The sequence below is a fragment of the Acinonyx jubatus genome, chromosome D2, assembly GCF_027475565.1.
Source record: "Acinonyx jubatus isolate Ajub_Pintada_27869175 chromosome D2, VMU_Ajub_asm_v1.0, whole genome shotgun sequence".
Lineage (NCBI taxonomy): Eukaryota > Metazoa > Chordata > Mammalia > Carnivora > Felidae > Acinonyx > Acinonyx jubatus.
This window is the reverse complement of record NC_069393.1, coordinates 51079843-51103249: the sequence shown is the minus strand read 5'-3', so window position 1 is coordinate 51103249 and position 23407 is coordinate 51079843. Positions and strand designations below refer to the sequence as shown.

The 23407-nt window shown below is 37.7% G+C and overlaps 1 protein-coding gene across 12 annotated transcripts in view; it reads left to right on the top strand.

Annotated features, from left to right (window-relative positions):
- Nucleotides 1-23407, top strand: part of CPEB3 (cytoplasmic polyadenylation element binding protein 3) — a 191917-nt gene that overhangs the window by 63956 nt on the left and 104554 nt on the right. For 10 of the 12 annotated variants that reach the window (XM_053207281.1, XM_027062622.2, XM_027062626.2 and 7 more), the window contains 2 exons: nucleotides 6245-6404; nucleotides 16314-16370. In XM_053207281.1, coding sequence (XP_053063256.1) covers nucleotides 6245-6404; nucleotides 16314-16370 — 217 coding nt within the window. The remainder of the gene's footprint in view (nucleotides 1-6244; nucleotides 6405-16313; nucleotides 16371-23407) is intronic. The other 2 variants (XM_027062621.2, XM_027062620.2) reach the window with 1 other exon arrangement.

Here is a 23407-nt window from a genome sequence, read left to right as displayed (position 1 = left end):
AGAACAGAAAATTTGAGAAAACTGAGCATTTACTTTGTAGGAAGGATGTGTATATGGTTGGGTTGGTGAGAGACAAGAATATATATATCCCATATATATATAAAAGAGGCATACCTCAGAAGCACAATACTGGTCCAAGAAAGCAATTGTAGAACAGTAGGCATACTTGTATGTTTAGGGGAAGAAATAACATCTATGGATGTGTGTGTGTGTGTGTGTGTGTGTGTGTGTGTGTGTGTGTGTGTGTGTGAATATATTTTTAAACATCTCAAAGAATACATGCCAAATGTACATAGTCATCTGAAGAGTGCAAGAAGGCAGGATTGGAGACTAGCTTTTAATGTAATGGTCTTTTGTTTCTGTGTGTTCAGGAAGAATGTGTTTATGTGTTAGTTATGTGATTAAATACTCATTTAAAATAGGTAAAACATATTAATTACCATTAAACAGTGTTTATAGTGTAGATAGGGACCTGAGGTAGTTTCAAATAATATAAGTTCATTAGAAAATAAGAGCAGTAGGAAGGAAATTCAGAAATGGCTAATTTTGTGGGTTAATCCCTTATGTGTTGAATGTATTTAACTTTGAAATGTTTTATCCATACATATGTTGAAACCATACGATAAATGTAAAAGCCTTCCTTCAGGAATGCCTCCTCTTGTTTTTCTATATTATTGCACGACCCCATTTATTCTTTCCTAGCCCATTCAAACATCTAACCACCTTTTGCTTTTTGATTCTGTCTGTGTCCCTTTTTTTGCTAGCCAAGTCCCCATTGTTCATGGAACACAAAGCAACTGATCAGTGGAGAAACATTGGAACATTACTGGCCTGGACTTGAAAGTCATAGACCTGGGTTCACATCCTGATTTCTGTCCAGCTTTGTGACTTTGAGCAGTTATATAACCTTTGTGAACTTAGCTCTCTCCTCTGTGAGACGGAGATAATGCTGGCCCTATAGGGTTGTGCTGAAGATTAAGATCATGGCTCTAAAGCAGTTGGCCCAGTTCCTGGCACATAGTAGGCATAATGATTAATTTTATCATTTGGTTCCAGAGCTGCTTTTTTTCTCAGATGTTCTTGGGTCCTTGCAGCCTTCTACCTTGTATCTCTAGGAGAGGATATGTCTGGGGGATAAGCCAGAAAGGGTGGAAAAGGGTCCTAGATTTTTCTCTCAAGAAAAAGGCAGGTGAGTGGGATGGGACTGATAGAGGTGGGCCTGTGGCTCTGCTGGAGTGTAGATCAAGCTACTTCTTGAATTTAACTGTCCTTTGAACAAGAGTTAATTGACTAAGGGCGGATGAGGATTATATTAGGTTGCCTATGTAGCAGGGTGATAGTCAAAGAGGCCTCTCTCTGATTGTGTTAGGATTAGGTTGAGGGGGGTATTTGTGAAAAGGATTAAAGGTTGAGGGAGTAGGAGGAAGTCAGGGAGGCAGTAGAGTGAGAGTCCTTAAGAGCACAGTCTAGATTTGAGTGGATTGGAACCTTGGCTCTGTTGCTTACTGCTCTGTAATATTGGGCCAGTTACTTAATCTCACCAAGATTTAATTGCTTAACTTACAAAAGGGAGGTAAAAGTTACCTACCTCATAGAGTTAGGAGAGATTGCATGTAGCATGCTTAGGATAGTGGCAGTCACATATTAAGTACTTGATAGATTTACTAATATTAAGTCAAGTTGAGGGAAGAATAAAAGCAGGGCTAGTGAACTGTACAATGGGAGTGTGCTACCTCCATGTACAACTAACTGATAACATTTGCCATTGGTTATCTTCAAAGAAAAGGAGTCAATAATGGGATGCATCATTTATAAATGTAATGTTCTAATACTTCCCGGTGTGTTTGCTTATTAAAAACAAATGAAAAAAAGATATTTTCCTTATTTTCCCTCTATAGGGAAACAAAGCTTATTAAAAATATTTTAAAGGTTAGTTGTCACTTGTAACTCTTGTTGAATGATAAATTATGGTCTAGTTTTCTCTATGTATTTCTGTTTGAATTTTGCTGCAAATTCTATAGCTTTTCTATCCTTTTTGTTCCGTTTCTTGTAGGCTTCCTGGTTAATCAGTTGTTTTTAGTAATGTTTACTTACAAAACAAAGAGGATGAATAGAATGCTGCAAATATAAATCAATGAGGCATAGATAAATAAATTTTAATGAGAAAATAAGTCTCAGCACTGAAGTTTGTTCACTTCAGTGAACAAAGCCTGTGCAAATTCTGTCCTGCATTTTGCATATCATGTTTTCATGTGTTGAGCACTAGAGAGCCTCTTGGTTTTTAAATATATGTCCCAGTACTCTAAGGTGGCATCCTAGAAGTCTCTTTGTGTTCTCCCTAATATTCCAGTAGCCACCACTATACAGATGCCTTGTTGTACATTGTCATTAGGTACTAAAAAAAAAAAAAACCAAAGGGAAAAATCATCATTATTTTATAGATGAAGATAACCAAGGCTTAGAAACTTGTTCAGAATGACATGGCAGCCCATGGCAGAGCCAGAATTAGAAAATCTGATGTCTGATTTCAGACCACCAATTGCTGTCCTAACCCACAATCCATTGGAAGACTGCAAAGCTAACCCTTGGCAAAGTGGCCAGGCTTGTTTATTTCCTGCTGCTATCCTTCCAGTCCCTCCCTCACTTTACTGTCCCATTTTACCGATCAGATGCAGGTGAAAGGGTGTACCTTAAAGAATCATCCAGTCCAGTGGCTCTCAAATATAGCCAGTGAAAAGAGTCTCCTAGGACATTTATTTCTTTTCAAATTGTGATTAAGTTGGTTTTAGCTGGAGCCCAGGAACCTGCATTTTAACCCTTCTACATGTGATTTTTGACAATCTGACAAGTTTGAGAACCATTTCAGAGGCATAGTTCCCCACCAAAACACCCCCCTCCAATTTTCCTGACAGATAGTCATCTAATATCCGATATTGTCTTCTGATGGGAATTCACTACCATCTTGCCAAGAAGGTCATTTCATTGGTAGTTAACTGCAATGCAGTGCTTCTATAGAGTTTTCATTTACTGTCCTGTATGGATTAGATCAAGTTCTTCTGACAGATGTAGGTATTGGCTTTGAGGTCAGATCTAGGCTGGAATCTTCTCTGAAGCTCACCTTCCTCATGTGTAAAATGTGTATGTTGTTATCTATCTTGACGGGTTATATCAAGAGTTAAATGAAAAAAATAAACTGTCCTGGCTGGAAAAATTCTTGAATGCCTTCAAACAGTCATTTTTAATAGTCCCTTCATGTTATCAGCCTTTAAAAAAAATTTTTTTTTAATGTTTATTTTATTTTTAATGTTTATTTATTTTTGAGACAGAGAGAGACAGAGCATGAGCAGGGAAGGGACAGAGAGAGAGGGAGACACAGAATCCGAAGCAGGCTCCAGGCTCTGAGCTGTCAGCACAGAGCCCGACGCGGGGCTCGAACTCACAAACTGTGAGATCATGACCTGAGCCGAAGTTGGATGCTTAACTGACTGAGCCACCCAGGCGCCCCTTTAATGTTTATTTTTGAGAGAGAGAGAGAGCGAGCAAGAGTGCGGGAAGGGCAGAGAGAGAGACACACACACAGAATCTGAAGCAGGTTCCAGGCTGTCAGCATAGAGCCCGATGTGGGGCTCGAACTCACGAACTGTGAGATCATGACCCGAGCCAAAGTCGACCGTTTAACGGACTGAGCCACCCAGGTGCCCCGCTTATCAGCCTTTTTTGAAACAGCCCCATGTCTGCAGGACTCTAGTTAGAAGTTTCAGGACCCTGAAAATATGTTAGAAGGCTCCCGGACCTCCATTCCAGGATTGTCAGTGCCAGAAATAGGTTGTCATTTTGGCTTCTCATCAGCACACTTCTTTTTTTCACCTGTGGCTTTTTCTCTGGACAAAGAATATGGTACCTCTTATGGAGACAGATAAGCCTGCATTTCTGGAAATTCAGCTTTACTCCCTAAGTAATTGGAGTTTCCACTGATAACTTGAACCCAGAGGAAAACAAATGATCTGCAGGAAGACCTTAAAGGTAAAAGACAAGACCTTCTTGAATTATATAAAGAGCAAAATGGAGAGCCAAAGAAAATATTCCACGTCTCTTTCTTATCCAACAGTAGACAGTTGATGAGTGTTAAAAAGAAAAAAATGAGGTGAAGGTAGCAAGGGGGAGGGGGCAGTGGCAGTAAACTAAGAAAAGTTGAGTGCTTGTCTTTCAGCAAACACAGTGTGAGAAAAATAAATATGTAAATTCAACCTAATCCTCACAGGTAAGATCCCATTTTACCAATGAGAATACTGAAGACCGTTAAGGATAACTAAGACAAGCCTCATACCTGATCAGATGGCAGGTCTAGATTCAGAACACCTAGGACTTTACAGAATGTGATTAAAAAAAAAAATTACAATACACACATTCATGTTCTTTAAGAAATAGATTTGACTTAGTGTCCGTTGTACTGTACACATTCTCCTGTCAAAACACCTGTAATTCTCTAATTTTAATGGGTTGTGTCTCTCTCTTTCTACTAGTTACTTGCACATAGGGACTAGGTTGCAGCATTCACCTCTGAGTCACCAGGGCCTAGTACAGGACTTGGCCCTTGACTTGTGCATTAAAGGATTGCAAAAATGGGGCGCCTGGGTGGCTCAGTTGGTTGAGTGTCCGACTCTTGATTTCAGTTCAGGTCATGATCCCAGGGTCGTGGAATGGGGCCCTGTGTTGGGCTCTGCACTGAGCATGGGATATTCTCTCTCTCTCTCTCTCTCTCTCTCTCTCTCTCTGCCTCTCTCTCCTGCTTACGCATTCTCTCTCTAAAATAAAATGAGCAAGGTGGTTCCATTTGGGGGGAAAAAAAGGTTTGTAAAAATGGAATTTCTGTCTCTGGCATTTGAAAACATCTGTACCCTCCACCCCTACTCCTCATCTCTGAGTTAAAAATATATACATAGTGTTATAAGAGATATTAGACATACTCTAAGTTCAGTCTTCACATTTGTATAAAGGAAGGAATTTCAGGCACAGACTGGAGAGGTAGATCATGATGTACCCCAAAGTCCCCAGTTGATAGTAGTTATTCTAGTACTCTTGCCTCCTAGTTCTCAGTTCAGGGCTTTTCTTAGCACCTGCATATATACATACCGCATTCATTTAATACCCCTCTGATTTTTCCTTTATGCTCAGTGCTGAGGAAATGCCACTTTCCTTTCTGCCTCCCTAAGTAGATAGATACACTGCTATGCTTTCCAGAAGCCAGAAGAAAAACAGCTTCTCAAGAGTTAACACTTAAGCTAGAAAATGGTCATTGAAGTTGAGGTTTTTACCTGACATTCATTTATTCTGTTCATTGGAGACGATAAATGATCATGTGCATGCTGGATCAGCTGTTCAGGACCCTGAAAATAATCTGTCATTGCAATAGTTTGATTTGGTGTGGTTGTTGAAGTATGTGTTTGTTTTGCTTTTCTTAAAAGCCAGTTAAATCTATAATGTTAAGTTAGGCTATGAGTTGCGCTTCCTTTTAGCTCAGACTACTAAAAAATAATTTGTATATGATGGTCTCCCATGGGCTTGATTGAAATGTGGTGGAACAATGATTTTTTCTTCAGTTAGTGTTAGCTCTCTGTTTTCAAAATGTTTTTGACTCTAGTATCATGAAAACACTACCTAGAGTTAAAGTTTTTTTCAGGTGAGTGCATTTTAAAAGGTAATTTTAGTAGTACTTTGGACACATTTTAAATTTTAGAGAGTGTATCCAATGTATAGAACTTATCAGTAGTAATTATTAAAGATACCCAATAAAATTACATCAAAACTACAGCCACCTTTTGAATTTTCAGAAAAGCGATTCTGTTTGTAGACTAAAAGTTTTTAATTATGGACTTACTCTAGATAAAAAAATTCTGTATTCATTTGAATAGAATGTCTGTTTGACAGTGGAGACCGAAGTGAAGGGCCGAGGGCAAAGCCAATTCACTGGGCTCTTTGTTTGGAATTTACTCTTTTAGTTCATTTGAGAGAAAGTCTGAAGTAGTGGGACATATACATTAAAGAATATGGGGAAGAAAGAATGCAATTACAGAAACTTGTGTTAAACTTACACAGTGCTGAGGAATGCCAAATCATCATTCTTAATGAAAAGAATGTGTGTTATTAGATCTGGAACTTTTATTCATGTTATTAATCCATGGCAAGAAGGAAATGATGTAGTATTAATTTTATTTATTGTCTTGTTCTGTGTTTTTATTTTTAGGACCGGAGTAGGCCCTATGACACTTTTAACTTGCACTCGCTGGAGAACTCCTTAATGGATATGATAAGGACTGATCATGAGCCTCTGAAAGGTAAACACTACCCTCCCAGTGGCCCACCAATGAGTTTCGCTGATATAATGTGGAGGAATCATTTTGCAGGTTAGGAATATTCATATGTCCATTCCTTGCTTGGTGTTTTAAACACAAATCAGCTTTTTAATAATTGTGGTTTTTTTTCCCGTTTGTTTTTGTTTGCTTCTGTAAAGCACTGTGGAATGTGTTTAAAGTTTTTTTGTTTTTTGTTTTTTGTTTTGTTTGTTTTTTTAAGCTGGGTTCAGCTACCTACAATAATCAAGGTTGACTGCTTTAATCATAATGTCTGGCAGAAGCATGTGTTGGGTAGCATGAGACCAGAAGGCAAGTTTTCTGGACTTTGTGCATTTGGAATCCTTTAGCTGAACCTGGATAATTCATTTAAGTCAAAGTATACTGCAAGGAAATATGAAACTTAGTAAATCAGTCTCCAAAGACTACTTCAGAAAACTTCATAGGAAAGAGTTCCATTTTGTTAAAATATAATCACTTTCCTAGTGTAGCAAGGATCATGACACAGACTTAAGAGCCAGCCAGTGATTCTTTGCACAGTCTTAAGACTAAAACAGAAGGAAAATGTCTTAAAGTGTGTAAATGTTTTGGGTTAAATATAAGGCAGAAAGTCCCAAGGTCAGCCATATTAGGACTTCCTATTTTTAGAGCCCCTGTAAATTCAGGTTAGCAGTTGATGTCACATTCATAATTACAGATAGTTCTTTTTATGTGCTATAGGGCTTTTTAGGGGCCCTGTGATATTTTAAAATACTGTAATGGAAATTTCCTGTGGAAATATCCACTACACTTGGATTTAGACCCAAAATATCTGAAAACTGGTAAGAGTTGGCTACAAGGATGCCCATCTTTTAAGAACCCTTATGTTCTCCGGAGCTGTGAAGAATTTGATCTCCTCTGGTTCTCTCCAGGCTTTTTTATATAGGGTGTGACTGACTATGGCCACCTGATCATCATTTCCTCAAGCCACCTCAGAAATCCATTTCATCATTTTCTTGTCATACTCATGATTTTCTGCTGCTTTCCTCAATTTCCAGTGAAAAGAAGGTAGTTAACAGGCTATGAAGAAAACAAAGCATTTTGAGAAAAGCTGTATTTTAAAAGCTATATTCTACTTCAGAAGTAGAAAAAAAAAAACCCTCTCATTTATTCATTGTTATATTTAGTCACTGTTACCACGTCTTTCCTCAGTTGAAAGATTAGGTATATGGTAATTTAAAGCCTGTTTCACTTAGAAGTGAGAATGGTGTTAAAAAAAACCCCTAATGATATTCACAGACTATTTTGTGTTTTTAGTGTCTTCTAAGGCTACATTTGTCTTCCTTCTCTACCATGAACAGCTATAAGCTTCTCCTAATTATTCTAAAATATTCAGCCCTTGTTCTTTATGCATACCTGTTTTATCTTGGTCTGAATTCTTCCAGCAATAAAAGATTATGAAAGGATCTTACAATATAGTCTGTAAAATAATTTTCCAGAATTTTGTGAATGTTGTTTACATCGGAGCTATCCTGCGCTGTTGAGAGCAGCACTGGCAAAGTGTAAGGAAGGTCCTTCGCTACAGGATAATGTATATTTATTCCAGTTTTGGTGGCCCCTTTAAAAAAAACTTTTTTTTTTTTTTTTTGACATTTGTTTATTTTGGAGAGAGACAGAGCATGAATGGGGGAGGAGCAGAGAGAGAGGGAGACACAGAATCCAAAGCAGGCTCCAGGCTCTGAGCTGTCAGCGCAGAACCTGATGTGGGGCTCGAACTCACAAGCTGTGAGATCATGACCTGAGTTTAAGTCGGACGCCCAACCGACTGAGCCACCCAGGCGCCCCTTTTTTAATGCATATCCAGTTCCCTCTACATATATTTCTCTGCCACACTTGGAAATATGAGGTTTCATCTGTGAAAGTCTTCTGTTTTGTACTTATAATATGTCCTAATAAGTTGGAAGGCTCATAATATGTACTTTTTTATAGCTTCAATATGCTTGCAACTTTTCTGTTCATTATACCACCCACCTTGATTTCCTGTGAATGGACTGCTTCCCATGGTCAATGACTTCACCATGTCATTGTCCTCTGGTTAGCGTGTTGAGGCTTCCTGCTTCCCTTTTCCAGCCGGGAGACTTTTAGACCTAATTTATGGCACCGTGTATTTGATTCTTATTACTTCTAATAACATAATTATGATGCTGGCATTTTAAAGGAAAGATTTTAAATAATTTTTGACTTTAAAAATGGAGAAAATTATAATAAAAATGTAACTGAAAAAAGTAAACATTGTGATAGTGTATCCTTATTTTTCTGCATCCATATTTTTGGATATTTTCTGTATCCCTATTTTTATCTGGTTTTTATAATTTATTAATAGGCCTTCACTTTGAACACTTAGGTTGTTTCCAGCTTTTTCTCCGTAATAGGTAATGCTGCCATGAATGAGTTCTTGCACCTAGTTTTTCTTTAAGGTAAATGCATAGAGAAGATCTCTGGGTCAAAAGATGTAAACATGTAGGTGAATGGAACTTTAAGAGAAAGGTAGTAGGCTAGGGGACTTACCATATGGCTTCTCTATGAGTCTGTCCAGAAACACTTCCCTCTATTCCATCCTGTTTTTCCTCCTACCTTTAATATATTCTTCTCCCACTTGAACGTGGGAACACTTTTTTGAGGGTCTCAAAACTCAAGTTACAGAATCATATTTAGGTTTTTTTGTATGCTTGTTTTGGTTTATTTGCTGGAGCTCAGTTTTCTTCCAGGGGAAAAAAATACTTCCTTACTCATTAGAGGAAATTCAGATAGTACATAAAAAGACAAAAAGGAAAGTGAAAAATAATCTGAGACTTACTACCTAGAGATAGTAAAGATTATTATTTTTATTAACATTCTTCGAGGCATTTTATATTCTCTTTGTAGGAGATTAAATTTCAACTCAGCCTTTCTGACTTTGTAGTCATTCAAACCTGGATTTGAATCCTGGCTCTGCCTCTAGTTGGCTATTGATTTAGATAAATTAGTTAGCCTCTTCAAAGCCTTAGTTTCCTCATCATTGAAATAAAGTACCTACTTCATGGAGTGGCTATGAAGGTCAGATAAAGTTCTTGACACTAGAAACTATGATTTTTTTTTTTGCTGGCAGTGGTAGTGGTGTGCCTACTGCCTAGCCTAGATAATGAATTAAACCTTATATTCCTACAATATTTACTTCCTTCTAGCTAGACTGCAGCTCTATGTTAAAAGCTTTTAAGTGCAAGTTGTCGAAATTTTGTATTTGCCATACACAGATAATTTGCCATAGTAATTATTGAAGGATAAACATTTTGTCATTATCAAAAACCACCTAAAGGAGAAAGAAAAATAATTCTCTTAAGTTGTGTTGGCTTTCCAAAATTGTGTATCTAAATAATGTGAGCAAAATATAATAAAACAGGATATCACATTCATGAAAAATAAAGTACTTCATGATGTATTTAAAGTGAACCTGATGAGGAGCACCTGGGTGGCAACAGTCGGTTAAGCATCCGACTTTGGCTCAGGTCATGATCTCATGGTTCATGAGTTCCAGCCCTGCGTTGGGCTCTGTGCTGACAGCTCAGAGCCTGGAGCCTGTTTTGGATTCTGTGTCTCCCTCTCTGCCTGCCCTTCCCCACTTGCGCACTCTCTCTCTCTCTCTCAAAAATAAATAAACATTAAAAAAAAAAAATAAAGTGAACCTGATGAACTATATTCACAGTGATATTTCATCTTAGAAATGTATGCAATAAGAAATCCCCTTACTCAACTGTTCTGTTGATTTCGGTGGGGGAAAAGGGTTAGTGGGAGAAATGATAGCATGGGAAGTTCAGGAAGTAATAAGACTTGTGTTTTAGTAAAGAGCTTTAACAGCTTTTCAGTCACATTTATACTTCTAGGTCAGCCTTGAAGATGTTTGTAGGAAAATTTAAAAGGTCCCTACTTCTTCCCCCATGATAAGAATGTCAAGTAATGTAGAGGGAAAGTCAAATTGAGCTTTCTTCACAGCGCCTGAGAAATATGTTTAGTAGTGTTGATCAGACCACAGCACTCTTGTTAAAATAAAAATTAGACAATTTTTTTTTTTTGGCTTCTTAAAGATCTCAAACAGTCCTTGGTTATAACAGAGTAACACTGTAATAATTACTTGTTGTCTCTTCCCATATTATATATGACTTTTCCTATTGTTCATTTTTTAAAAGTTTATTTTTATTTACTTGAGAGAGAGAGTGCAAGTGGGAAAGATGCAGAGAGAGAGGGAAGGAGAACCCCAAGTAGACTCCATGCTGCTGGCTCAGAGCCCAAAGCAGGGCTCAAACTCATGAAACCGTGAGACTGTGACCTGAGCTGACACCAGGAGTTAGACACTTAAGGAGGGGTGCCTGGGTGACTCAGTTGGACCTGAGCTGAAACCAGGGGTTGGGGGTAGTGCCTGATGAAACATTTCTAGTGCCTGATGAAACATTTCTATATATTTGAATTTTCTCTTTCCTCACTATTCATGGAACTGAAATTTGAAAAATGAAAAGAGCAGGTGTCAGTTGAGAAACTGATATTGAAGCGTTTGCTTTTCAAATGTATACTGAATCTGGGGGAAAAATAGCTATCTCCTGATAACAGTGCTTTAAAACATTTAAATTGACAGAAGCTTGGAAGAAAGAAATACCACCCTTTTTGGTACTATGGAAGCATTTTTCTTTATTCATCACAATTTAAATTTAGTGTTGTACAGCCTTTCACAAAGTTGGCCCCTTTTGTGGAATGTTGAGGTTCCCTTGTTTCAGAAAAAGTGCACCTTCATTACATTTAGTTTGTTCCAGAAATATGCTGTCTCTTTACTTACTTGCATTGGTGCTCCAGTTCTATTTTTGTGCTACCTCTGGCCCATATCAGTTTGTCTTGTATAAAAGTTAGCAGCGTCCAGAAATTGTTTGGGACATAGATTCTGAGTTAGCAAGAAGTGATTGTTCTGGTTCTATTCAAGAGGAGGACAGTAAATACAAGCTGAGTGATTTTTTTTTTTTTTTTTAGTACCTCCCATTAATTTACCCAGTGGTCCTTATATAGCAGTATAATCACCTGAGAGTTTTAAAAGAAAATTCTAGAAATTCTGATGTTAACTGTTTTATAGAGTAGAGCCTGAAATGAGGAAACATAGACACAAAGGAATGAATAACATGCCAAAAATTATCCACTACTGGTATGAAAAGAAACTAGGATTTGACCTCAGGTCTAAGCTCACGGCTTTTGTTTCTCAGTTCTTTGGAACATAGTTAGAATATTTTAGTGCCAAACTTTTATCATTTTTCCTTAAAAGGGCTTTAAAACACTATTTTATTTTATTCTTGCATAACATTATTGCATCTTGTGGATTCTTTTCCTGAAGGAATGTATCTTCAATTTTATAGAGAAAATTGGTGGAAAATACAACCCAGCGGAATATGCATTTTTCTTATAACCTTTTCTAGAACGCAGCACTTACATTCTATTATGTAAAAGTCTCTGAAGGACTTGACTTTTTAGAGCAAACGGGGATGGTTAAAGAAAGATACAGTAGTTGTTCCTTATCTCATAACATATTGCAGAAGTAAAGAGGTGGCTTTCATAATTAATTATGAAATTCATAAAAATTTCAATTTTTATTTGGGACATATAGAAGTATGGGTTGGTTGGACTCTGAAACTTTGAATAACAGTAGAGGTCATTTATTATAACTAGCTTCTTAAATATGAATGTGACTTGAGCTTATGAGACTGTGGTTTTTACAGTCTAGATAAACCTGTGTAACCCTATTCTCCAGCCTCTCCCTCTATCCCCTCTTACCCCCATTTATCAGACCCTGTGCAGTGGGGAAAGTGGGACAGTCTCAGATTTCCACAGCATCATTTAACTCCGTAAAGCCAAGTATGCCTTTCAGTTTTCGAAACCTTATATTTTACACTATACTTAAAAGATAGCTGGCTGACAAGAACAATTTAAAAATAGCAGACCATGGACAGGTGACAAAATGTCACGCTGGCAGCACCAGACTGCATTAACAAAAATCACCAGATGTCACACACTTGATTCTATTTTCACAGCTGATTAAACAGCAGTATTTGTTGGATAAAAGGAAGAAAAAAATGGCCTCATCTGAATTTGGAATCAGTTTTTCTTTTGCTGCTATATATTTTCTCTCTTCTTCAAAATCTCATAATAACTGTAAAATTTAGGATGCAAAATATATTAAGAAAAAAATAAAAAATAATTCTAATTTTAGAAAAGAACTTTTGCACATATATACCTCTTAAACTGGAAGACTATAAGTCAAAATGTTGGCAGAGCTTGTCTTTAATTGGTGATCTTAGTTTTTGCATTTTTCTGTATTATCTAATTTTTCGCTGATGAAAATATATTGGATTTTATAATCTAAACATTAATTTTTGAAGAGGTAAAAAAAGTAGCTTAAAGAAGCCATAAGTTGTTTTGCTACAAAGAATTTGCATTTAGTTGGGAAGCAATTAGATTGTATTTAAATCATTGGTTCTGATGGGTCTGACATGACAGAGTTTCTTATAAAATCTTTTGTGGATCGGGGCGCCTGGGTGGCGCAGTCGGTTAAGCGTCCGACTTCAGCCAGGTCACGATCTCGCAGTCCGTGAGTTCGAGCCCCGCGTCAGGCTCTGGGCTGATGGCTCAGAGCCTGGAGCCTGTTTCCGATTCTGTGTCTCCCTCTCTCTGCCCCTCCCCCGTTCATGCTCTGTCTCTCTCTGTCCCAAAAATAAATAAACGTTGAAAAAAAAAAAAAAATCTTTTGTGGATGATGTTGATCCAAAGATCCACTGAAGTCAAGGAGGCCAACAGAATTAGGGAGGATACCAGGAAAGGCAAAAAGTTTTCTGCTTTTCAGCAAATACTTGATGCCTTCATGTATAAAACATCACCTACGCCTTTTTTCTTTTTCTCTTTCTTTCTTTCTTTCTTCTACATCTTTAGAAAGATTGAATTGGAAGTAATCAGTGTGGGCTAGAGGATAATAATTGGAAAACTACTGAGCTTCCTTTCGGTTTCATCTTTTCAAGCTGAAGAGTCCTAAGATCTCATGGAAAGGGTCCAAAAAGGACCCAACTTCTGGAGAACTACAGAAAGAAGCACCCCTCTAAGTGTGGGAACACCAGTAGTTCCAGAAACATATAAAAACTATTATTTGATGTAGTGATTGGTAAACCACATGCTTTTTTTTTTTCTTTTACCATAGCATAGGAAATAAAAGAAGTTGAATGAGAATCAAGTAAATTTGGGCTTGCTTGGTTTTCTTGATAACGCTTCATTATTCTAGGGAACACCTCTAGCTTTTTAGGAACCACACCCATGTCTGAATATTCCTTGGTCAGAGATTGAACAGATTCTCTCTATATGCCATTTCCTTATGTTTTGTTAGGCAGGGATTTTGAACTCTTGTTGGGTTTTCAGGCTTACTTTCCAGTGACTATTTACTGTTAAATTTGAGTATCATCTCAGAATACAATGAGTAAATCACATGTAGTTCTTATGGATATTAGTATTTGGGGGTAATGAATCCAAATCAGGTTTGATTATCTAAAAATAATAGAGAGAATATTGATGCAGCTAACTGAAACCAGAATGTAAACTCTCCCTGTTGAGTCAGTCTTCTCATGACGAATTTTTGTATTATAGGTTCTGATCAAGGTGGTGGTAGGAGATAGCACTTGTAGCCTTGGGGTAGATTATAATTTTTAGACTCTAAAATGGCTTAGGAACTGGCAAAAAATAAGACACATAGAGTAGTTACATACATAGATACTATTAAATGTGTCTTTGAACAATGGGTAGTTTTTGAAACTACTAATACTTAGCTTCTAGTAAACGTGAAAAGATCTATGAAATCAATAAAAATATAAAGTAGGCAATTCTATTACTTAAAAAATGGTTGTGTACTAATAGGAAGATTTTTCTCTGGAAAACATTAAAATATATTCTAAAAACTAATTTTACTATAATATAAATGCTAACAAGAGTCTCCATAAAATTAGACATAGATGTAATATCTTCCTCCTAATAAAGTTTAAAATAATAAAAACTAAAAGTAATTTTTATTGAAAGTCCTATAATGCTTCATAGTAAAATTAGAATAGTCCCATGTTGATGATTTTTCTATTTTTAATTACCGTCTTTCTCTCATATACACATACACAGACACACACCCATCAGTAGTAGCAACGTTACGCTTACAAGAGTTTTGTTTTTTCCCTGCCGTTTAATATGAAATGACCTTTCACAAATTACTGTGACCTGAGGGCTTTTAAGAGATCAGGGTGGCCTTGTCTAGGCAAAACATTAATTTGAGAATTAATGATTCTTTCTTTTTATTTGAAGCAAATGCTCTGTTTTGTCCACTGTGATTCTTCTCTTTTGGGCCAGAAGAGCTACTGATGTTTGCTTCCAGTACCCCATAACAGAGGTCAACACCAAATGATGACTGACCTTTTGCAATTATATATAATAACAGTGTATTGGTTGAAAAATCAATCACCATATCATATCTCCATATCTCCAGCTTTCTCTGACCACCCCCCCTACTGTTGATGTTTTTTTTGGATAGTAGTAATGACATAAAGTGGACATTTTTCTGAGAACTTCATGACAACCCTTCACATAATTGGACATGAAGGCCTTGCAGAACCAAGTTCATGTATGTTAGCTTTACACAAAAGCATGGTTTTAGTAACGATTTTGTTAAATCGTTTAGTAACGATTTTGTATTTGGTCAAATAAACAAACTTTATACATTTTTTTTCTATATCAGACTCTCTGTTTCTTTATTCTTTTAACGTTTATTTATTTTTGAGACAGAGGGAGACAGAGCATGAACGGGGGGAGGGTGAGAGAGAGAGGGAGACACAGAATCTGAAACAGGCTCCAGGCTCTGAGCTGTCAGCACAGAGCCCGACGCAGGGCTCAAACTCACGGACCATGAGATCATGACCTGAGCCGAAGTTGGACGCTTAACCGACTGAGCCACCCAGGCGCCCCTCTTTATTCTTTTAATACATCCACCTCCTTTTCCCAAATAATTCATGAAAAACATACCAACTGTTTTACATCTTCCACTTTTAACCCTGGAGGCTATTGAGTTAAAACATCTGATTCAGACTTATCTTCTAGACCAGGGGTTGGCAGACTTTGTAAAGGGACAGAGAGTAAGTATTTTAGGTCTGTGGTTCAGATGGTCTCTCTTGCATATTCTTTGTTTTTTAATTTTTTTTTAATCTCTTTAAAATGTAAAAATGATTCTTAGCTCAGAGGTATAGAAAAACAGGCAGGTAGCCAGGGTGGGCAGAAGTTTGCAACCCTGTTACTGTAAGGATGAAGGTCTGGAGATGAGCGTTCTACCTGAGGTCATATAACTAGTTAGTAGTAGGGGAAGCATAAGAACCCTAGATTTTTAGGCCAGTCATTGTTCCCCACTATCCCTGTTATATAAATTTTACCATCTTTCTTCAGGTTGCCATTCTGATAATTATGTTGCATTTTTGAGCCACTGTGAAACCTTTATCTTTTTATTCCCACTAAGCTTCAAGTTTATATAGTTCTTTGAATTTATTATTTTGCTGCTTGAATTTGAAGGGCAGTATGAATGGTTGTTTAAATAAAATGCTTAATCCAGTTGGCATGTTTAAATTGGAATGCAAGAAATGCTTTAAAATTTCACACTGTTATAATGGAAGCTTCTTTTTTGTTTTTATTTATTTGTTATTGAGATTTTGGCTTTAAGATTTTTTTTCATTTGTATGTTTTATGATTTGATTTAAAAACCATTGTAACTGCTATGGCCTTTGAAAGCATTGTTCTAGATTAATCTGTTACAGCTTTTTGTAATGTCCGTCTTTTACTATGTATTTGAAATGATTATATTAAGCATTCTTTTCTTTGTGCTTAAAATAAAATTATTTTATTTTTCAGGACGCATGGGAATAAATTTCCATCATCCAGGAACAGATAATATTATGGCACTTAACAGTAAGTCTTCATATGAAATGTTCTGTAAAATTAGCAGACAAGTTTACAGCATGTAATTTCCACTTTCCTAATTGTTCATTACATTTCAACCTTCCACTTAGTCCAGGATAGACTGTTATTCTATACCTGTGGTTCTCAAAGTATGATGCCTAGACCAGCAGCATCAACATCATTTAGGAACTTAAGAAAAGTGCAAAATCTCAGGCCCTACTACAGACTTGCTGCATCAGACACTTTAAGGATGGGGCCAAGAAATCTGTGTATTCACAAATTCTATAGGTGATTCTGATTTAGGCTACAGGTTGAGAACTGCAGCCTTATGAGCCAACTGTGGCCCACTGCCTGGTTTTATAAATAGTTTTACTGAAACACAGCTACACTTATTCATTTATGGATTATCTATAGCTGCTTTTGTGCCATAATGGCAGAGCCTAAAATGCCTGAACTATTTACTGTCTGGCTCTTTACAGAGAAGTTTGCTTGTCCCTGGTGCATACCATTGGGATGGGGGAAGGAGGGAGGAGAGGAAGAAAGAAGGCAGGCAAAGGGAAAGAGGGAGTAGGGTAGAGAATGTGAAAGAATAGGTCAACTTATTTATACATAACTGAGAATTTTCTCATTTTGGTAGATAGCCAACAGGTGCTTCAAAACTGGACACCAGGAGTCTCCCATTAGTGGAATTTGCATGGTATAGGTGGTCAGCTGCTTTGCAGGTTAGAAATGGTTTGTCAGTGTAATTGTTGGGTTGAGTTCTGGAGCATCAAAATCTAACCAGAAAGTCATTGTATTAGTTAATCCTGGATGAAAGGTCTGGCTGATATTAGTTCTCCTTTCTAGTGTCTGTGGACCAAGTAGCTTTGCAAAACAGTCTCTAAATAGAAATTGTCAGTTGTCAGAAGGACCACAAAAGCCATTGAATCCCTCAAGACTTAGGTTTTTTCCCCCCTGTTAAGTGAGTGACATCAGATTATTCCTTGTCATCCTCCCAGATATACAAGCTGACTGTGGATACACATAGGACGCATACTGGATAAATCTAGGGTTATATACAATATTACCCCTTTCCTTCCTAAGATTGGAGTTGCTAAGGGCAGATTTTAGGTTACCTCTAAAATATGCATTCCACATTTCTTTTAGTTCTGACATGTAGCCTCCTTCCAGGGGCCACTGCTAAGAACCACTGGCATTGCTTGATGATCAGGTCCCAATCCACTGCATGCATATTTTGTTTTAAATAGCCACTCTTCTGGAGGGTCTTGGGAATAGTAAAAATTCTAGAACTACCCACCTTTCTTTTCTACTTTTTAAAAGAAAGGTCAATTTACCTTTAGATTATGGTACCTCTGTTTTTTTCCCTAGAAGTAGGTTCATTGGGGTGAGGATTAATAAACATGCTTAACTTGCTGAGCCTCAGCAATTTTGTGAAACTTTGTGAAAACACTTCAGTTAGGTGATGGGATCTAGAGTTGAATGTAAATGGAAAGAACAGCATGGTAGTGTGTCTGCCTGAAGGAATGAGTGTGTATTTTAGAAAAGACCTAATTTGCTATGGTGTGAGTCGTCTTCTGCAAGAGGAAGAGGATGTAATTTATGATTGTTCTGTGTACAAAATGAAGCTAAAAGACACTTTTCTTTTGAAAGATTTTAATTCTCTTTGATTTGATTTTCTTTAATTCACTGCTTTCAAATAAATTTTGCTTATGTTCTTTCCAGTATGTGCATGATGCTTAAATCCACCTTTTAGCCTCTAAATTTCCTCATCTGTAGGAGAAGGGGACTGAATTAGGTTCTCTCTCTCTCTTTTTTTTAATGTTTTTAAATTTATTTTTGACAAAGAGAGAGAGCGTGAGCAGGGGAGGGGCAGAGAGAGAGAGACAGGAGACACAGAATCTGTGGCAGGCTCCAGGCTCTGAGCTGTCAGCACAGAGCCCGAGGCAGGGCTCGAACTCATGAACCGCGCAAGATCATGACCTGAGCCGGAGTCGGCTGCTTAACCAATTGAGCCCTGAATTAGGTTCTCTTTAATGATTGTTTTCAGAATGAAGATTCAGTGAGTCTGTAATATATTTTTTTTGTATTTATTTTATTTATTTTTTAATTTTTTTAAGTTTATTTTTTGAGAGAAAGTGTGAGCAGGGGAGGAGGGGCAGAAAGAGACGGAGACACAGAATCCGAAGCAGGCCCCAGGCTCTGGGCTGTCAGCGCAGAGTCAGATGCGGGGCTCGAACTCATGAACCGTGAGATCGTGACCTGAGCTGAAGTTGGATGCTTAACCAACGGAGCCACCCGGGTGCCCCTAAATTTTTTTTTTTTAATGTTTATTTTTTTGAGATAGAGACAGAGTGTGAGCAGGGGAGGGGCAGAGAGAGAGGGAGACACAGAACTCAAAGCAGGCTCCAGGCTCTGCACTGTCAGCACAGAGCTCGATACAGGGCTTGAACTCACAAATTGTGAGATTGTGACCTGAGCCGAAGTCGGATGCTTAACTGACTGAGTGACTCAGGCGCCCCATGTAATATTTTCTTAAAGTACCAAAAGGATCATTTTGCCAATACCTATATCAAATGTTGATGAGTTACGCATATTTGCAGCATTATGGCAGATATCAGAGTGCATCTGTCTTCAAACGACTCTGGGTGCTGCCCTGTAGGATCCTCAAAGTAAACCATAAAAGCAACCAGAACTCGACATCTGCATTACTGTCAGTACTCTTTCAAAGTGGACTCCAGCTATTTGGAACAAATAAAATATCAACCTTGGTAGGCAGATACTTGTGGGACCTACAGATTTTGACAGATTGGCTGTGATAAGGCTTTTCTTCCCTTTTGTGTGGTTGAGCCTAGCTCATCTAGTGACATACATATATGACACATACACAAGCACAACTCCATATTGTCTTTCCTTTTATGCCTACCATTTGTCAGCCCAACAGATATTGTCCTGGGACTTGTCTGTCTCCCTTCTCCTCAGCTTTCATATAGGAATAATTGAAATCGCTGAAACTTTATTGGTGCTTTTTGAAAGGGACTGGGTTGAACTGTATTTTCAAACAAAAAGGGACTGGCTAAGAAAATTAAAGAGAATTGGATCAATGCTTAAATTAAAAAAAAAAAGAAATGTCAGTCAGTTGTGGTTCCTTCTTTCCTACCCTTTTTTGCTTTACAAAATCTGTGCTTCCTGATTCTGTACATAATGCTGCCATTCATTGTAAGTAAAAAAACTTCCATCCTTATTTTATTTCCTTGACTTTACCAGACGCAAATTTCTTCTAAAGACATCATGTTCTAGGCTCTCCTGACTTGATGGGCATGAACAGGAGTCATGGTGAGCATTCTCACTTCTCAGTACCACTTCCCAGCTTTGAATGGGCCAGTTTCCCGTGTTGTGGTGTTCTTAGTGCATGCCTTCCAGTTAGCCTTTCCTCTGAGAATTGCCACTGCTCGTGTCATCTAGAAGATAGAAAATCGGGGTGGAGGATAGGAAAGCAACTTTAGAAAACAGTGAACCTGTAGACATGTAGGGTCTGGAAGAATTAGCAAGATTTGTGTAAGCCAAAGAATCTACTGATTTTCCCTATTCAAGACCATGACTCTGGTAAGAATTAGCCGGCTAACCTTTGGGGAGGAAACTAAGGGACACATCTAAATTTTGGCTTTTCCCAAAAAATATTAGGTCCTCAAGTATTATAGAGTATGGGAGGGAAGGGAAGATTGGGGGAAGAAATTCTGATCTGTCAGTAAGACCTGCCACTTGTCTGGTATTTCCAAAATAAAATTAGTTCTGAAACAACATGTCCCTTCCACTTAAACTGGTAATATATTTTTTTCTGTGTAGTAATTCTTTCATTCTCTTCACCTTAACACCAAAAACACTAGAAGTTTGCATAATGTATTTTTATTTTTCCTGCTGGAGAAGGAAGGAGGCTAGTGCAAGTGCTTCCAGCTATATATGTAGTAGTTCTATCAGCCAGATATTTTTTTTAAACAGTAACAGTAGCTTTTGTTTTGTTTTGTTAAATTCTTAGGTATAGAGTTGAGCTTAGCAGTTGTGGGCTTGTATAGGGTTAATGTCTGACTTGATGATTTTTCTCTATTATGATGATCCTCCGAAAAGGATATTGGTGCTTTCATGATTAGTTAGGTGAATCAAAAAGTTATGGTCAACTTAATGTTCAAAACCAGAATGCCTGGTCTTGTAATTTACTCTAAAAAATAATCATCGCCAAGAGTATCCACTTTCTTTTTTGACTGGTCAGCTCTTCTTTTTCGAAGTAGAGAATGGGCTTGGAAAACCAGTTTAGTATCAGGAGAGTTGCTTGATGAGTATGAACTTAGAAACAGGAAGAAGTGTTGCTAAAGGGTAGGATCATTCAGCTTCAAGAAGGCATCCTCTAAGCAGCTGGAAGGCGTGTAAAACTGGAGGATGGAGCAGTAAAAGAGCATAGCCAGGAAAAGCATCGTCTAGAACCAGGCAGATCTGGTTCCATTTCTTACAAGCCATTCGTCCAGCCACATTCTTAACTCCTAGGCCTCTGGTTTCTTCACCTGGAAAATGGAGGTAATGGTCACTGAAGTGGCCATTGATAAATCTTGTAAAGCTTAGCATCATGCCTGACTAGGTGATAATGCTTTGGTGGGCTGCTATTGTGATTGCTCACATCAGCTTTATTGTTGCCTTTTAAAGTTTTTTTTTTCTTGCATGTTCCAAAACATGAGTTTATATTATATTGGTTATATTTAGATACATGTTTTCCTGATTGGATTTAAGGCAGCAGACCTACAAGTCAAAGGACACAAAGTAAGAGCTTAGGTCTTGGAGGAGTCATGTGATAAGGATGGCAACTAGCCGAGCAGGTTTCTGAATCTAAGTCTCTCCTCGTTTAAAAACCTATTAAAGGACAGTTAGGATACTCTGACTACCTCATTGGTTTGTGAGATTTAGATGAGATTTGGTACATGTACAAATAAGGTGTTATTACTGCTGCACTTGGATAGTAGGAAGCAAAGTCTTATTCAGAGAAGATATGCCAGAGAATGATTTTGTTTTTAGACAATAGTTTTGTGATGTAACAGTGTTTCAATTTTATTTAAATTAAAAAAGCTTCCATGGCATTTGTTTTCTAGTATCTTTCAGCTTGTTAACTAGTCTATTCCAAGATACAAACCGTGAAGATTTAAAATTTTTATATCTTAAAAAACCACAAAGACATTCACCTGCTTGAGAAACTCCGAGGTCACCAATTGTTCAACAGCTTATATATAGCTGACACACCAGGAAACTTGCAGCTTTAGTTTATGCTGTCTTCCACTTTTTCCCTCTTATTAATGCCTTGAATCTGTTTTGGAAGATTTTGCTTATATTTCTGTTTGAACTCTGGGCTGCTAGAGCATTTGTTGAATTGAAAGAGGAAACGTGAAAGGGTTTCTCTATAAACTTTCAAGTTGGGCAGAGACTCCTGTGTGGTTGCAGGCTTCCTCTTCCTCCTCCCTTCTTTCTGTGCTGGGAGCCAGCTCCTTGGGGAAGGGCTCAGCTGAGAGGAAGTGGCAGAGGGCGAGCTGAACACATGATGCTTTTATGCCAAAATGGGAAGAGAGCCAGGTTTTCTAGAATTCCAAATGGAATTTTCCCAAGTTTGAAGAGCACATTGTATTCCTGTGTACCGTGAGTGGATATAAGTAAATAATTTTTTAACAGAGCAATAAAATGGTGCAGGAATTATTTTGAGATTCTCAGATTGAAGACATGGCCTCTGAGTATTTTGAACTTTCATTTTTTTTTAAGTTTTTTTAATACTTATATTTTAGAGAGAGACAGAGACAGAGCAGGGGAGGGGCAGAGAGAGAGAGAGAGAGAGAGAGGGAGACACAGAACGTGAAGCAGGCTCCAGGCTCTGAGCTGTCAGCACAGAGCCCGACATGGAGCTCGAACTCCTGAACCATGAGATCATGACCTAAGCCGAAGTCAGACGCTTAACCGACTGAGCCACCCAGGTGTCCCTGTATTTTGAACTTTTAGAAGACAAGATCTAGTGCTGTTGGCTTCCATCTGAACAGATTTAGAAGTAAAATCATTGTACAATTGTGGGATGAATATATTATAAAAAATGGCTAATTTAAAAATGAAAAATAGTAATTATAGGGATATGCAATATTCTATAACTTTTAAGTTATAACTTCAACTCAAGTTTCAAACTATTTTGAGTGGATGCTGTTTATGAATGTGTTAGGGGACCTAAAGGCATTGCTGTTTTGTTTTGTTTTGACCTTCTCATTTTACAGAGGGGGCAGCTGAGGTTCCAGAGACTATGTGAATTGCGTAGGGTGATGTTAGGGAGTCAGGAGCAGAACCTTTTGCCTCCAGGTTAAGGGTAATAACTTTTGCTTTAAATACTTAACTATTAAGAGTGATTGTATATTTTTATACTAGTTTAGCACAAATACATTCTTGTCTTTGGGAAAATTGTTTTTCTAGTATTACTTGTCACCCTAATTTTGCTCTGAATACTAAATAAAGCCTCTTTTCCTGACAAATAGAGTGATAAACCTGGTCTGCATGTCCTGACATTGAACATTGTTAAGTAAGTGAAGCCTGAAATATTCTTGACTTATTAATTGGATTTTGGAAGAAGTTCCTTGTGTGTGTGAATATGTCTAAAGTGCTAGGAATTGGGTGCTTCCAACCCCAGTAATAAAGATGTAGGAAACTGAAAAGTTACCTACTTTCCCCTGCAGACCTCTCTGTTTGCTTTCTCCACTTGTGTAGGCAGTAGAACCTGGACTTCCCATTTATAGGACTCATCACACTTATAATTGACTATTTAATGCTGGTCTTTCTCTTTAATATGTATGCTTCGAGAGAGCAGAGATTAGCTTTTATTCACAGCTGTTCACCAGCTTCAAGTACAATGCCTAACCTATTCAGTAGGTACTCAATATTGGAGAGCAGCAGAGAGGGAAAGATAGCTCCAAGAAATTGTGAAAAGCATAGTGTAACAGCCTTAGAGAATATCCAGTCCACCATAGTTCCTTTATAAAAAT